Genomic DNA, 17,953 nt, shown 5'->3' with positions numbered 1-17,953 from the left:
CCCACTCGCAGTAATGACCATCAGCCCCCCCACTCGCAGTAATGACCATCAGCCCCCCCCTCACAGTAAAATGACCATCAGCCCCCCCACTCACAGTAAAATGACCATCAGCCCCCCCACTCACAGTAAAATGACCATCAGCCCGCCCACTCACAGGAAAATGACCATCAGCCCCCCCCACTCGCAGTAATGACCATCAGCCCCCCCACTCGCAGTAATGACCATCAGCCCCCCCACTCACAGTAAAATGACCATCAGCCGCCCACTCGCAGTAATGACCATCAGCCGCCCACTCACAATAATGACCATCAGCCGCCCACTCAAAATAATGACCATCAGCCGCCCACTCACAGTAATGACCATCACCCCCACACTCACAGTAAAATGACCATTAGCCCCCACTCACAGTAAAATGACCATCAGCCGCCCACTCACAGTAAAATGACCATCAGCCCCCACTCACAGTAAAATTACCATCAGCCCCCCACTCACAGTATAATGACCCCTCAGTAAAGAGACCATAAGCCCCCACCAGTAAAGTCACCATCAGCCTCCGTCCCCTCAGTAAAATGACAATCAGCCCCCTCCAGTAAAGCCACCATCAGCCTCCGTCCGTCCCTGTCCCCCCCCCCCCCCCGATAAAATGACCATCTGCCCCTCTGTTAAAGTTACCCCGATAAAATGACCATCTGCCCCTCTGTTAAAGTTACCATCACAGAGAGAAAGTGTGCTTACTCCTGGGGAGGGAATATGTAAGGCGGTATAAGAACAACAACTCCCAGCATGTCCAGGCTATTATTATGTGATATCAGAGGACATTACAGGGAGGAGGTATACGAGGAGAGAACTACAACTACCAGCATGTCCAGGCTGTTATTATGGGATATCAGAGGACATTACAGAGAAGAGGTATAAGAGGAGAGGACTACAACTACCAGGATGTTATGGGATATCAGAGGACATTACAGAGAGGAGGTATAAGAGGAGAGGACTACAGCTACCAGCATGTCCAGGACATTATTATGGAATATCAGAGGACATTACAGAGAGGAGGTATAAGAGGAGAGGACTACAACTTCCGGCATTCCCCTGGCTCCATTTCTCACACAACTAATAACAAACACCCTGCCCAACGTTAATGGCTCCTCTCCCTCCGTCAGGCTTCTAGTGGGAAGCGGTGGGCAGTACTCGTAACAGACGTCCGCTCGTCACGTCTGCTACAACGTCGGGGGCGGAGCTTGTACCAAAAAAAAGAAAAAACATTATTTTTATTTTTTGGCAGTGGATGAGCGGAGTTCTGCGGCACCCCGGTTGGGAACCACTGGTTCAATCTATTATTATATGGACCCGTTATAGGGCATATCATAGAAGGAGTCCATTTTGGCTTTTGGACGCCTGTCACACCAGAATTAATTTTAGTACACCATGCTGCATTTGCCATAGTACTGGAGTGGCAGACTGTCAGAATTTACCAAAAATGACCATGATACAAAAAAATACACACCCCAAATTTTATTTCTAGCGGTTCAATTTCTGTTTTAACCCTTCACACTCCCCTCCCTCCCAAACCACTCAGATGCGGCCGGCACTTGCTGTTGAGTGCCGCATCTGAGGGGTTAAATATGATTGGAGACCACTGCTAGTGGCCTCCGAACGTTGCCCTGAAGCCCGAGGCTGTTACCAGCAGCCCGGTCTTCTGCAGCACCCGGCACGATGCGGGGAAAGTTCTTCTGAAGTGCCGACGTGAAAAGCAGACACTTCAGAAGAACTACCCTGAACGGCCGACGTAAAAAGACTATACGCCGGTCATGAAGGGGTTAATGACCAGCTAAATTTTTCTGTTTTTGCCTCCATTTCAGCAGCCATAATTTTTTTATTTTTTCATTGACGTGGCTCTATGAGGCCTTGTTTTATGCGGGAGCAGTAGTAAATATTTTTTTTCCCGCAGTTTGGTGGTAGAGAACATTTCTTTTTACGGCGTGAATATAGGAAAAAGCGATTCTCGCCAGAGTTTGTCTTTTATTTTTTTTATCCCGTTCACGTTTCCCACTAAATAACTTGTCAAATTAATTCTTCAGGTATTAGTCGTGTAGATACCTAATATGTGTAGGTTTTTTGTTTTTATATAATAATGTAGAGGCAATAAAATATATTTTATGCAAAATAATTACACTTTTTTTGGGACTTTTTTTATTTATTTATTTTTTCTTGGGACTTTTTAAAAAAAATCCCATTAAGGGATAACTTTACTTACAACTTTATTTTTTACTTATGTTGGATTAGCATATTCCTGTATGCTAATACATTATACTGTGTCCTTTACTGTGTCATGGTGTGCCCTAACAGCAGGCAAGCTGAACTGACAGCTCTGGGGTCCTTTCTAGGTCCCCAGGGCTGACTGCAGAGGGATTCCCTGCTCTTTGATCATGTCACCGGGTTTCCGATGACTAGATCAAAGAGGGGAGTTCCCTTTGATCACGCCGCGGCGATCAAAGAATTAAACAGCTGGGGTTGGAATGTTTTCGGACCCCAGCTGTATTCAACAGGCTGCTCTAAGATCTGGAGCTGTAAGAGTATGAGCGCTCACACGAGCACTCATCAGCCTCTTCTACAGTGACGCCAAAAGACGTCGCTGTAGACTAAGCACCTGCACCGCCTGCCGTCAAAAGACGGTGGGCGGTCGTTAAGGTGTTAAAGCCATCTGCTGTCTTGTTGTGACCAGATCCTGCGGTAGACTATTCCACAGATATACAGTGAAGGAAATAAGTATTTGATCCCTTGCTGATTTTGTAAGTTTGCCCACTGTCAAAGACATGAACAGTCTAGAATTTTTAGGCTAGGTTAATTTTACCAGTGAGAGATAGATTATATAAAAAAAAAAAAAGAAAATCACATTGTCAAAATTATATATATTTATTTGCATTGTGCACAGAGAAATAAGTATTTGATCCCTTTGGCAAACAAGACTTAATACTTGGTGGCAAAACCCTTGTTGGCAAGCACAGCAGTCAGACGTTTTTGGTAGTTGATGATGAGGTTTGCACACATGTTAGATGGAGCCCACTCCTCTTTGCAGATCACCTGTAAATCATTAAGATTTCGAGGCTGTCGCTTGGCAACTCGGATCTTCAGCTCTCTCCATAAGTTTTCGATGGGATTAAGGTCTGGAGACTGGCTAGGCCACTCCATGACCTTAATGTGCTTCTTTTTGAGCCACTCCTTTGTTGCCTTGGCTGTATGTTTCGGGTCATTGTCGTGCTGGAAGACCCAGCCACGAGCCATTTTTAATGTCCTGGTGGAGGGAAGGAGGTTGTCACTCAGGATTTGACGGTACATGGCTCCATCCATTCTCCCATTGATGCGGTGAAGTAGTCCTGTGCCCTTAGCAGAGAAACACCCCCAAAACATAATGTTTCCACCTCCATGCTTGACAGTGGGGACAGTGTTCTTTCGGTCATAGGCAGCATTTCTTTTCCTCCAAACACGGCGAGTTGCGTTAATGCCAAAGAGCTCAATTTTAGTCTCATCTGACCACAGCACCTTCTCCTAATCACTCTCAAAATCATCCAGATGTTCATTTGCAAACTTCAGACGGGCCTGTTCATGTGCCTTCTTGAGCAGGGGGACCTTGCGGGCACTGCAGGATTTTAATCCATTACGGCGTAATTTGTTATCAATGGTTTTCTTGGTGACTGTGGTCCCAGCTGCCTTGAGATCATTAACAAGTTCCCCCTGTGTAGTTTTCGGCTGAGCTCTCGCCTTCCTCAGGATCAAGGATACCCCACGAGGTGAGATTTTGCATGGAGCCCCAGATCGATGTCGATTGACAGTCATTTTGTATGTCTTCCATTTTCTTACTATTGCACCAACAGTTGTCTCCTTCTCACCCAGCGTCTTACTTATGGTTTTGTATCCCATTCCAGCCTTGTGCAGGTCTATGATCTTGTCCCTGACATCCTTAGAAAGCTCTTTGGTCTTGCCCATGTTGTAGAGGTTAGAGTCAGACTGATTAATTGAGTCTGTGGACAGGAGACTTTTATACAGGTGACCATTTAAGACATCTGTCTTTAATGCAGGCACCAAGTTGATTTGGAGCGTGTAACTGGTCTGGAGGAGGCTGAACTCTTAATGGTTGGTAGGGGATCAAATACTTATTTCTCTGTGCACAATGCAAATAAATATATATAATTTTGATAATGTGATTTTCTTTTCTTTTTTTAATATAATCTATCTCTCACTGGTAAAATTAACCTAGCCTAAAAATTCTAGACTGTTCATGTCTTTGACAGTGGGCAAACTTACAAAATCAGCAAGGGATCAAATACTTATTTCCTTCACTGTACAGTTCTCACAGTAAAAAATTATTGTTGCCTCTCGAGATTGCGCCTTTTTTCTCCAGATAGAGGGATTATCTTTTATGGGGATTTTACATGGAACATGTATTCACCATGTATGTTTTGTATGTGCCATTAATATATTTATATAAGTTAATCATGTCCAGGGGCGTATCTAGGAAAGACTGGGCCCCATAGCAAACTTTTGACTGGGGCCCCCACCTCCCCTGGGTGTCACACAACCCCCCCCCCCTTGTAGATAGTGTCATATGTTAATATAGATGGAAATTTTTCCAATTTTTATATTATCCAAAGTCTCCTTTTCTAAGTAGCAGCGCCGTTTATGATCCATGTTTTTTTACATTTAAATTACCCTATATGCGGCGACCTTTTGGTTAACCGGTTTTGGATTCTGGCAGCAGCACTCATCATATCCAGTGCCTTTGTTTACCTATTGGTGTGTGTATTCATCTGAACTTAGGTGAGCATACCTCTGCTTCTAATTCCTTATACCGCCTTGGATTTACCTGCACTATGTGGCGCCGTGCATTTTTCTTTTATCTCTCTTTTCAACTAATGACTCCCCCAGTATAGCTCCCCCTAGGACATATGATGCATGCAGATTATTATTACCCAAATGCTTAACCCCTTCCCGCTCCTGGGCGTACTATTAGGTCATGGTAGCTGTATCGTTCGCGCTCCTTGACCTATCTGTACGTCACGGGAGTAACGGCTATTTGGCCGTCCTCCCGACACATACAGGAGCTGTGACAGCTGCTGTCTTGTACAGCAGCTGCCACAGCTCCTGCAGCGGGGACCGATCGCCCCTTAAAAGCCGAGTTCAATAGGGATCGCAGCTTTTTAGGGGTTAAGCTACAATCGCTGGCCTGCTACACGATAGCACAATGGCGTCCGGCTATGCCATCGACGGAAGCCTAGTGGGTCGTGACAAACTCAGGACCCACTATGCTTGCTGTCAGTGAGTAGCTGACAGCTCTAATACACTGCACTACGCATGTAGTGCAGTGTATTAGAATAGCGATCAGGGCCTCCTGCCCTCAAGTCCCCTAGTGGGACAAAGTAATAAAGTAAAAAAAAAAGTAAAAGACAGATGTGTCAAAATAAGAAAATAAAAGTAAAAATCCCCCTTTTTCCCTTATCAGTCCTTTATTATTAATAAAAATAGATAAATAAACTATACATAATTGGTATCGCCGCGTCCGTAACGGTTTGAACTACAAAATTATTTCATTATTTATCCTGCGCTGTAAACGCCGTAAAAGAAAATAATAATAAACAGTACCACTATCACAATTGTTTGGTCACTTCACCTCCCAAAAAATGGAATAAAAAGAGATCAAAACGTCGCATGTACCTAAAAATGGTAATGATTGAAACTACAGTTCGTTACCCAAAAAATAAGTCCTCTCACGGCTTTCTTGATGGAAAAATAAAAAAGTTCTGGCTCTTCGAATAAGGTAACACAAAAAGTGAATGATTTTTTACAAAACGTATTTTATTGTGCAAACCCCATAAGACATAAAAAAAACTATAAACATATGGAATCGCCGTAATCGTATCGCCCCGCAGAATAAAGTGATTAAAAAACCAATAGTAGAATTGCTGTTTTTTAGTCACCACGCCACCTAAAAATAGAATAAAAACTGATCAAAAAGCCGCATGCACCCCAAGAAAACTACAATGAATTCCTCAAGGGGTCTAGTTTTCAAAATGGGGTCACTTTTGGGGGTTTTCCACTGTTTTGGCACCACAAGACCACTTCAAACCGGACATGTTGCCTAATAAAAAAGAGGCCTCAAAATCCACTAGGTGCTCCTTTGCTTCGGAGGCCGGTGCTTCAGACCATTACCACAGTAGGGCCACATGTAGGATATTTCTCAAAACTGCAGAATCTGGGCAATAAGTATTAAGTTGCGTTTCTCTGGTAAAACCTTTTGTGTTATAGAAAAAAATGGTATAAAAAGGATTTTCTGACAAAAATAAATATGTAAATTTCACTTTTACTTTGCTCTAAATTCCCGTGAAACACCTAAGAGTTCATAAACTTTCTAAATGCTGTTGTGAATACTTTGAGGGGTCTAGTTTCTAAAATGGGGTGTTTCATAGGGGTGTCTAATATATAGGCCCCTCACAGCAACTTCAGAACTGAACTGGAACCTAAAAAAAAAAAAGAGGCAATACTTTGCTTCTCCTAATGAGCATTGCCTACTCCAAGATGACCCCAGTCTTGACAGTTTGTATAAACGGAGACCCCTATTAGACCGTTTCAGCGCGCGGTTTTCCCAAGCATACACCACCGAGTATTTCTATTGATGAGTCCTTGGTACATTTTAAAGGGAGGCTTCAATTCCGCCAGTACCTGCCGGGTAAGAGGGCAAGGTATGGTGTGAATATGTATAAGCTGTGTGAGAGTGCATCAGGGTATACCTACAAATTTAGGATATATGAAGGGAAGGACACCAGTGCTCAGCCCCCAGAATGCCCCCCCTTACTGGGAGTTAATGCAAAAATTGTGTGGGATTTGGTGCACCCACTGCTGGACCAGGGTTACCACCTCTACCTGGATAATTTTTATACCAGCGTCCCACTCTTCATATGCCTCGCTTCCAGATGTTCTGCGGCATGCGGCACTTCTAGAAGAAATCTGAGAGGCCTCCCTAAGACTCTGCTTGGGCAAACACTCAGAAGGGGTGAGAGCAGGGCACAATCTAGCAGCAACATATTGTGTGTCAAGGACAAGAGAGATGTCCTTGTATTGACAACAATACATGGCCACACCAGTACCCATATACCAGTACGAGGTACCAGTACGGAGACCCCCCAAACCAGACTGCTTCCTGGACTACAATAGGTACATCATGGGACGGGTAGACTTGTCAGATCAAGCCCTGAAGCCCTACAGCGCTAGGCGGTGTGGTATAAGCTGGCCGTACACATCATACAAATGGCAATGTGTACGTTCTACGTCGATGTGCAGGCCAGATGGGAACTTTCCTGGAATTTCAAGAGAACTAATTTTAGGGTCCAAGAAGGGGGGCACCCAGTACTTCTGGAAGTGGGGCCACACGCATCGTACCATGGCAACACTTTCCAGGAGAAGTTCCCCAAACTGGCAAGAAAGGAAAAAGTCAAAAGAGGTACAAAGTCTGCTATAAGGGGAGGATAAGGGAGGACACAATATATCAATGTGACACGTGTCCCGAAAAACTAAGGCTCCATACTTTGTATGAGAGCATGTCTCGAAAATGCGGGCTGCTGTAGTCGGGCAACCGTGCCCGCAATTGCGGCCTGTGATTACGGGCACGGCCATGTGCATGGGGTCTTACACATCTTCTTGCCTATAAGATTATGGCTTAATTGCAATGTGAAATTTTAATTTTGTTTTGCTTTTCTTTATTTCAAAAACATGATATCTTAACATCCTAACTAGAGATGAGCGAACCGGGACAACCGAACCCGGTTTCGGTCCGAACTTCCGGTAAAGTTCGGTTCGCAGCGAATCCGAACTTCACCGGGTTCGGCCGAACCCGTTTTGACCGAACCCGGTCAAAAACATTATACAAATCGGCAGCCACTTATCTCTATCAATCACTGATAGAGAAAAGAGGCTGCTGATTAAAAATAAAATAAAAAGCATTTCATACGTACCCGGTCGTTGTCTTGTTGACGAGTCCCTCTTCTTCCTCCAGTCCGACCTTTTCTGACGCGGCAGCCTGTGATTGGCTGCAGAGGCCTCTGCAGCCTGTGATTGGCTGCAGAGGCCGCGGCAGCCTGTGATTGGCTGCTGCGCTCACATGGGCTGCATCGTCATCAAGGAATGTCGGGCCGGATGTCGAGAGGGACGCGTCACCAAGGCAACGGCCAGGAGACCGGACTGGAGGAAGCAGAAAGTTCTCGGTAAGTATGAACGTCTTTTTTTTTACAGGTACTGTGATCGGTAGTCACTGTCCAGGGTACTGAAACAGTTACTGCCGATCAGTTAACTCTTTCAACACCCTGGACAGTGACTATTTAGGGTATGTGCACACACACTAATTACGTCCGTAAATGACGGACGTATTTCGGCCGCAAGTACCGGACCGAACACAGTGCAGGGAGCCGGGCTCCTAGCATCATAGTTATGTACGATGCTAGGAGTCCCTGCCTCTCTGCAGGACAACTGTCCCGTACTGTAATCATGTTTTCAGTACGGGACAGTAGTTCCACGGAGAGGCAGGGACTCCTAGCATCGTACATAAATATGATGCTAGGAGCCCGGCTCCCTGCAGGGTGTTCGGTCCGGTACTTGCGGCCGAAATACGTCCGTCAATTACGGACGTAATTAGTGTGTGTGCACATACCCTTACTGACGTCGCCTAGCAACGCTGCCGTAATGACGGGTGCACACATGTAGCCACCCGTCATTACGGGGCCTCATGCACACGACCATAAAAACACCCGTTATCACGGGTCGTAATTACGACCCGAAATAGCGGGCCCATAGACTTCTGTTAGCCACGGGTACCTTCCCGTTTTCTCACGGGAAGGTGCCCGTGCCGTTAAAAAGATAGAACATGTTCTATTTTTTTATTTTACGGGCCGTGCTCGTAATTACGACTCGTAACTACGGGCAGCCGGCCGCTTTTGCGAACCGTGCTGTCATTATAATTATAGCAGCACGGCCCGTAAAATAGAAAAATAGAACATGTTCTATTTTTTTAACGGCACGGGCACCTTCCCGTGAGAATACGGAAAGGTACCCGTGGGTAACAGAAGTCTATGAGCCCGTTATTGCGGGTCGTAATTACGACCCGCAATAACGGGTGTTTTTACGGTCGTGTGCATGATGGGAGCACGGCTCGGAAAAACGAACGGCTGCCCGTGCTCATCTCCTGAAATACTCTGTGCTGCCTTAAACTCTGTGGACAGGTCAGGATCCTGTTTCTTTTAAATGCTGCTGGGGAACCCGCTCGATCCACTATATAAGGCTACGCTACAGTGCAGCATTTAAAAGAAACAGGATCCTGACCTGTCCACAGAGTTTAAGGCAGCACAGAGTATTTCAGGAGATGAGCGTGCAGATTCAGTGCTGTTGTGAACTCTGCTCTTACCATTACGTAGCTCTCAGTCTGTTATCTCTCCTCCACTCCTGTCCTCAAGAACACCTTCACATGATTGGCAAGTCACCACGTAATGGTAAGAGCAGAGTTCACAGCAGCACAGAGTATTTCAGGAGATGAGCGTGCGGATCTTGTGCGTGGTGGTGACTTGCCAATCATGTGAACGTGTTATAGAGGACAGGAGTGGAGGAGATGTAACAGACTGAGCTACGTAATGGTAAGAACAGAGTTCACAGCAGCACAGAGTATTTCAGGAGAGGAGCGTGCAGATTCAGTGCTGCTGTGAACTCTGCTCTTACCATTACGTAGCTCAGTCTGTTACCTCTCCTCCACTCCTGTCCTCAATAACACCTTCACATGATTGGCAAGTCACCACCCCGCACAAGATCCGCACGCTCATCTCCTGAAATACTCTGTGCTGCTGTGAACTCTGCTCTTACCATTACGTGGTGACTTGCCAATCATGTGAAGGTGTTCTGGAGGACAGGAGTGGAGGAGAGGTAACAGACTGAGAGCTACGTAATGGTAAGAGCAGAGTTCGCAGCAGCACTGAATCTGCACGCTCATCTCCTGAAATACTCTGTGCTGCCTTAAACTCTATGGACAGGTCAGGATCCTGTTTCTTTTAAATGCTGCACTGTAGCGCAGCCTTATATAGTGGATCGAGCGGGTTCCCCAGCAGCATTTAAAAGAAACCGTGTTTGTGTATATATGTGTGTTTGGGTATGTGACTTTGTCTGTTTTTGTTTTTATATGTGTGTGTGTATTTATGGGTGTGTTTGTGTATATGTGTTTTGTGTATATGTTTGTGTATATATGTGTGTATTTGTGTATATGTTTGTGTGTAGATGTTTGTGTGTGTTTTTGTATATGTGTATATGTGTGTATATGAGTGTGTGTTTGTGTGTATATATGGGTGTGTTTGTGTATATGTGTTTGTGTATATGTGTGTTTGGGTATGTGTGTTTTTGTTTGTATATGTGTTTGTGTATATGTGTTCGTGTATGTGTGTATAACTGTGTGTGTGTGTTTGGATATGTGTGTTTTTGTTTGAATATGTGTGAGTTCGTGTATATGTGTGTGTTTGTCTGTTTATGTGTGTGTATATCTTGTTGTGTTTGTGTATATATGTGTGTGTCTGTGTATGGTTGTTTGTTTGTGTGTGCGTGTATATATGTGTGTAGGTGAGTAGAAGTATTGGTATTGTTCACATTGATAACTGTTTTTTTATGTTGTTGCAGATTTTGATGTACCGATTGGACTACATCTTCGATTCGTTGGACTACTGCGTAGATCTACGTTTTTTCAAATTTTAATAAAATGGTTAACGAGGGTTTTGTTGGGGATTTCTTATTTCAATAAAAAAGAATTGTCTTTGTGTTTTTTTTTCAAACTTTATTAGTGCCTAGATAATGGCAGTTGGCTGATTGACAGCGTCCATTATTAAGGCGGTACTTAGTGTTAGCCGGTGCAGAGGCTAGCACTAACCACCCATTATTACCCCGGTACCCACCACCACCAGGGGTGCCGGGAAGAGCTTGGTACGATCCAGTACCCGACCATCTGTTGTGATGGTCGGGTACTGGGGCGGCCGTAGGCTGGTATTATGAGGCTGGGAAGGGCCAAAATCAGTGGACCTTCCCACCCTTGTAATGCTAGGCTGCTGCTGCTGTGTTGTATCGGGCTGGTTATAAAAATGGGGGGGACCCCCACGTCGTTTTTTTTTTGGAATTTAACAAATTTAGCAATAGACGGGTCCCCCACATTTTTAATAACCAGCCATATACAAGGCCGCAGCAGTCTGGCATTACATGGGTGGGAAGGGCCACTGGTTTTGTCCATTCCCAGGCTAATAACACTGTGTTGTATGTGGCTGGTTATGATAAATTGGGTGGAACCCCATGTCTTTTTAAAAAAAAAAATGTAAATAAATAAATAATTTAAAAAAATGACGTGGGGTCCCCCCCCCACTTTTATAACCAGCCAGATACAACACAGCAGCAGCAGCCTAGCATTACAAGGGTGGGAAGGTCCACTGTTTTTGGCCCTTCCCAGCCTCATAATACCAGCCTGCGGCCGCCCCAGAGCCCGACCATCACAACAGATGGTCGGGTACTGGATCATACCTGGCTCTTCCCGGCACCCCTGGTGGTTTTGGGTACCGGGGTAATAATGGTGGTTAGTGTTAGCCTCTGCACCGGCTAACACTAAGCCTCGCATTAGTAATGGATGTTGTCACTCAGACAGCGGCCATTACTAAAGTGGTAATAATAAAATTTGAAAAGAAAAAGACAAAGATATAGATAAAATATTTTATTGAAATAAAGCACCCCCAACACAACCCTCATTAACCATTTTATTGTAGAAAAAAAAAACGTCATCTAAGTAGTCCTCGAAACCGACGTAGTCCAAACACCAAACCTGTAAAAATGAAATAAAACATGTCGTAGGCTTAGATTCAGTTTAATGTGTGATACTGACTGTTATACCATGTATAGAAGCCTCCCGTGAAGTTGACTAAGATACAGGGCGCCAGCAGACAGTATCATACATGGCCATACATACATATATACAAATATACATACATACATATATACAAACATACATACATATATACAAGAATGCACATATATACATACATGCAAACATACACACATATATACATGCAAACTATCATACATACATGCATACACACACACATGAAAACATACATACATACAAACAAACATGCAAAGATACATACATACATATATACAAGCATGCACAAATATACATGCAAACATAATTACATACATGCACATATATATAAACATACATGCAAACATACATGCAAAAATAAAAACATGCAAACATACATACATGCACATATATACATACATACATGACAACATACATACAAACATACATGACAACATACATACATGCAAACATACATACATACATGCAAACATACATACACACATGCAAACATATATACATGCAAATATACATACAAACATGCACATGTATACATACATGCCAACATACATGCAAACATACATGCACATATATACATACATGACAACATACATACATGCAAATATACATACATACACACATGCACATATATACATACATGCCAACATACATGCACATATATACATACATGACAACATACATACATACATGACAACATACATACATATATATATATATATATATATATATACACACATGCAAATATACATACAAACATGCATACATACATTCATGCAAACATACATACATACAAATATACATACACACATGCACATATATACATACATGACAACATACATACATACATGACAACATACATGCAAAAATACATACATGCAAACATACATACATACATGCAAATATATACATGCAAATATACATACAAACATGCACATATATACATACATGCCAACATACATGCACAGATATACATACATACATACATGCCAACATACATACATGCCAACATACATACATACATACATACATACATACATACATACATGCAAACATACATTCATGCAAACACACATACATGCAAACATACATACATACAAATATACATACACACATGCACATATATACATACATGCCAACATACATACATGCCAAAAAATAATAATAATACGTTCATACTTACTTTCCTCCTGTCCGGCCTCCAGCGATGACGTTTCATTCATGTCGCCGCTGCAGAGGCGGTCACGTGGGATGAAGCGTCATCCTGACGTGCGTGACCGCCACTACAGCCTGTGATTGGCTGCAGCGGCGAAAGGGATGAAACGTCATCGCTGGAGGCCGGACAGGAGGAAAGTAAGTACGAACGTATAATTTTTATTTTTTTATTACATTTAAAATAGTATTTTCCGCGCGCCGAGCATGTACTGTGAAGGTTGCTGAAAGAGTTAGTGCAGCCCATTAACTCTATCAGCACCCTGGACAGTAGCATGCTCGGCGCACGTAAGTGACAGGTTCGGTCAGAACTAGTTCGGTTCGAACCGAACTTTTTTGTGAAATTCGGCGAACTAGCCGAACCGAACTTTTGATAAGTTCGCTCATCTCTAATCCTAACAGTTGTTTTTTTTTTTTTTTTTTTTGTAGAACGAAACTTTCTTGTGTCATCGTTTTACTAAATTCGTTATGAAGTATAATTTGATGTCCAAGGATAATCTAATTGTTCCCATCTTGGAAGAGGAAGTTCAAAGACTGGTTGCTGGAGAAAGTGAAGCATAATTATATTTGTATCATTATATTAAGCTTTTCTCCATTTTGGAAATAAAACAATTGTTTTATTTTAAAGCAAAAGAAATGAAAAGCTTTTTAGAAAATTCTGCTTCAATTAACTTACAAAAGCTTGATTGTATTTTACAACCTTAGCATGTATGGCTATACTAGATCCTTTTGTTTAGTATTGTGTTTGTATTTTTTGTGCACAACCATTTTAGCTGCAAATCTCTTAAATATAGTATGTATCACAAAGTAGAAGAATTCTTTTGATCTAATTTTGGCCTGTTCACATCACCGTTGCCCTTCCGTTGAGGGGTTCCGTCCTGTTAACCCCTCAACGGAAAGGCAAACGGAAACCTCAGCCTACGTTTCCCTCACCATTTAACTCAATGGTGACGGAAACCTAGCTAATGGTTTCCGTCTGTCACCGTTGTGACAGGGTCCTTTGTTTCGGATGGAATCAATAGCGCAGTCTACTGCGCTATTGATTCCGTCAAAACTACGGAACCCTGTCACAACGGTGACAGACGGAAACCATTAGCTAGGTTTCCGTCACCATTGAGTTCAATAGTGAGGGAAACAGAAGCTGAGGTTTCCGTTCACATTTCTGCTGAGGGGTTACCGAATGGAAACCTCCGACGGAGCCCCTCAGCGAAAACGAACGCTGTTGTGAACACACCCTTGGCCTATTTGATAAGAATTGTTATGTAAATAATAGCCCTGCAAACAGACATTTGTGTGAGGTGCAGTATCTAAACAAACACATAATTACATTCTTAGGGCCTGTTCACATCAGTGTTTGCCTACCGTTTAGGCTTTCCGTTCATCCGCTCTATCAGAGGAATAGGTGAATGGAAAGTATCAATTTGTAATACCATTCATTTCAATGGTATTTTTTTTGTTTCAGTTTACGTTCGTTCCGCTAGGTTTCCACTTTTTTTCACGGAAACAATAGTGCAACACACTACGCTATTGTTTCCTTGAAAAAAACTGAAACCTAGCGGAATGGAAGTAAACTGAAACCAAAAAAAAACAATAGTATTGCAAACGGAAACAATATTTTCCGTTTGTCATTACGTTCATCTGTTCCTCTGAGGGCACAAATGAACGTAAAGCCCAAATAGAAGACAATCACTGATGTGAACAGGCCTTTATAGTGTCAGTTCCTTAAGAGGTTGTACAGCATTAGAAAAACATGGCTGCTTTCTTCCAAAAACGGGACCACACCTGTCCACAGGTTATGGGCTGTATTGCAGCTCCACATCATTCACTTTAATGGAACTGAGCTGCAATACCAGACACCACCATGAAAACGTGGCATTGTTTCTAGACGAAAGCAGACCTGTTTTTTTTTAATCCTGTTAAGCCCTTTTAATTTATTGTACATTGATCTGTGTTGCTGCTATGTTTTAGGAGTTAGATTCTGTTTAAATTACCTAAAGTAGATTTGTATTCAAATTACATGGTTCAATGACAATTGTGCATTATACACAATATAATTTTAGTCTTCGTAACATTTTATGAAATTGCATTATAAAAAAACTGTCCTGCTGCATTAAAGTATGTTTCATTGTAAGTGATTTGTCAAAATTGGTGTTTTATTTATAAATCAGAAAGTAATCCTACATTAGGCCCTGTTCAAATGGAGTATTTTGCAGGCAGAAAAAATCTGCCTCAAAAGCCCTTCAGGAACCTGCCTGCACTTTCTTGCAGCGTTTTTCACCTGTGGCCATTGAGCAGTACGGGCAAAAAAACGCTTTTTCTGCCTGATTTCAATGGGAGGTCAGATGCGGATTTTGTTTTCTTCACTGCCGCTGCAGATTATAACCTTGGTCAATGGCAAATTACAAAAAACTAACATCGATTTAGTGTCCTAATAACCCCTAATTGACATGGCCTGTTTTGCCCCTTTTAGACTGAGCTAAATGTTTTGTTTTGTTTTCTCTTTAAGCCCTTAGCGCACCAGGACGCACCGGTACGTCCTGCATTGAAGTGCTTTAAAGCACAGGGACGTACCGGCGCGTCCTGGCTAATTTCTGTCACCCTGTCAAAAGACAAGGTGACAGAAATGTGCCGTCAACTGTTTATGACAGTTGATCGACACAGTAACACGGCAGGGGACCAATAATAGCGGTCCCCTGATGACGATCGCTGTAATTGGTCAGTCTTCTGTGACTGACCAAATACAGCGCATGACAACAGCAACTGGGCTGTCAGCGTCTGATCTCTTCAGTCCGAGAGTGAGAAGTGAAGAGATCAAACGTGCCCAGCGACAGTGTGAATTCACCTGTCGATCCAGCGAATTTAACCCCACATTAACCCCTCCACTGCCGCTGTTTACCTGCTCCCTGCTCCCTTCTTGTGCTTCTACTTGTGGGAGCTTCTCTTTTTAAAAAAAATAAAAATTATTATAATAATAGAGAGAGAGAGAGCGAGACAGGGATAGAATAGAGAGGAGAGATAGGAGAGAGAGAGACAGAGAGAGAGAAATTTTACTGATAGTGAATTTAGGGATAACATACAGGTTTAGATTATTATGGGTTAGTTAGATATAATTATATAGGTAGATAGGGATTGTTGGCTAGGAATAATTAGGGAGGTTTTATAAAAAAATATATATATATATATATATATAAAAAAAAGTTAAAAAAAAATTGTTTCAAATTATATAGTTCACTGTTACAATACAGTTTATTGTAACAGATTAATTTTACTATAGAGAGATACAAACACTCTTTGCTGTATCAGTTTTGCATGTGTAAAAAAAAAAATATATATATATATATAAGGGCAGTATGGCAAAGCGATCATATACAGCGGAAGAGGCATACGAAATGCTGTGCTCTGATACTGAATCAGCTAGTGACGGATCTGAATATATTCTTTCATCTTCCAGCGATGATGAGGAAATTCCTCAGAGTCACGAAGTGGGCCTCCATCAAGTCTACCCTCATAATAGCGAACATTTCTGGTTCCCCCCGTTAATTATACCCCCAAGTTCTAGAATTTAACGCTACTTCAGGGATTCATGTAGACACAGTGGGTCTTGATGATCTAGGTTTTTTCAAACTCTTTTTTTCAAATGAGTTTGTTAATTTTATTGTTATGCAAACTAATTTATATGCGGAGCAATTTATTGCCGCTAATCCGCTGTCGTTTTATGCCAAGCCAAACAGGTGGCACCTGTTAATGCATTGGAAATGCATAAATTCTGGGGGTTGCTGTTAAATATGGCCATCACAAAAAAACCCTCTGTGAGATCATATTGGTCAACAGACGTGTTGCACCATACTCCCATGTACCGCAATACAATGTCCAGGGGAAGGTTTGACGCAATAATAAAATGTCTGCACTATAACGATAACCTGCAGTGCCCACCCCCAAGTGACCCCAATTCTAACCGCCTTTATAAAATCCGGCCTGTGATCACACATTTTACTAACAAATTCAGTGAAATATACACCCCTGGAAAAGAGATCGCAATTGATGAATCCCTCGTTCATTTTAAGGGCCGGCTAAAATTCAAGCAGTACCTCCCCGATAAAAGAACCAGATACGGCATCAAAATTTACAAATTATGTGAGTCTAAAACTGGCTACACATACACATTCAGGATTTATGAGGGCAAAGACACAAAGATTCAGCCCCCAGACTGCCCTCCTGTCCTAGGTACAAGTGGTAAAATTGTCTGGGATCTCTTGCACCCCCTGCTAGACCACGGCTACCACTTGTACCTAGACAATTTTTACACCAGTGTTTCACTACTTAAATGCCTGATTGTAAAAAAAAAAACGTAACCTGTGGAACAGTACGGAAAAATCAGAGAGGCCTCCCAAAGGCCCTCCTAGGCCAAAGACTACAAATTGGCGAAAGCAGGGCAATGTGCAGTGATGGGGTGCTCTTCTTAAAATATAGGGACAAGAAAGACATCCATATGCTCACAAGTCTACATAATGACTCAAGCACTATTTGTATACAGGTGTATAATAAATATATGGGGGGGGGGGGTAGATCTCGCCGACCAAATGATTAAGCCCTATGATGCGATGAGGAAATCCAGGACCTGGTACAAAAAAATTGTCATGCATCTGGTCCAGGTAGCGATGTACAACTCATACATTTTGTACAGATCTACCGGCCATCGCGAAAAATACCTGGAATACCAGGAAAACATCCGAAAATTAATTTTTGAAGGCAGTGAGGAGGAAGGAGAACCTTCAACATCAGCCAGTGAAGCCTCAAGAATAGTTCGAGGGC

At 42.6% G+C, this 17,953-nt stretch overlaps 1 protein-coding gene across 1 annotated transcript in view; it reads left to right on the top strand.

Annotated features, from left to right (window-relative positions):
• Positions 1–15,272, top strand: part of MOB4 (MOB family member 4, phocein) — a 244,890-nt gene extending 229,618 nt beyond the window's left edge. Inside the window, exon 8 of the mRNA XM_075831284.1 lies at positions 13,571–15,272. Coding sequence (XP_075687399.1) covers positions 13,571–13,702 — 132 coding nt within the window. The 3' untranslated portion in view covers positions 13,703–15,272. The remainder of the gene's footprint in view (positions 1–13,570) is intronic.
• The last annotated feature ends 2,681 nt before the right edge of the window (positions 15,273–17,953 follow it).

The sequence above is a fragment of the Rhinoderma darwinii genome, chromosome 6 (genome assembly GCF_050947455.1).
Source record: "Rhinoderma darwinii isolate aRhiDar2 chromosome 6, aRhiDar2.hap1, whole genome shotgun sequence".
Lineage (NCBI taxonomy): Eukaryota > Metazoa > Chordata > Amphibia > Anura > Rhinodermatidae > Rhinoderma > Rhinoderma darwinii.
Note: the sequence above shows the minus strand (reverse complement) of the source record. Positions and strands in the feature narration are given on the sequence as shown.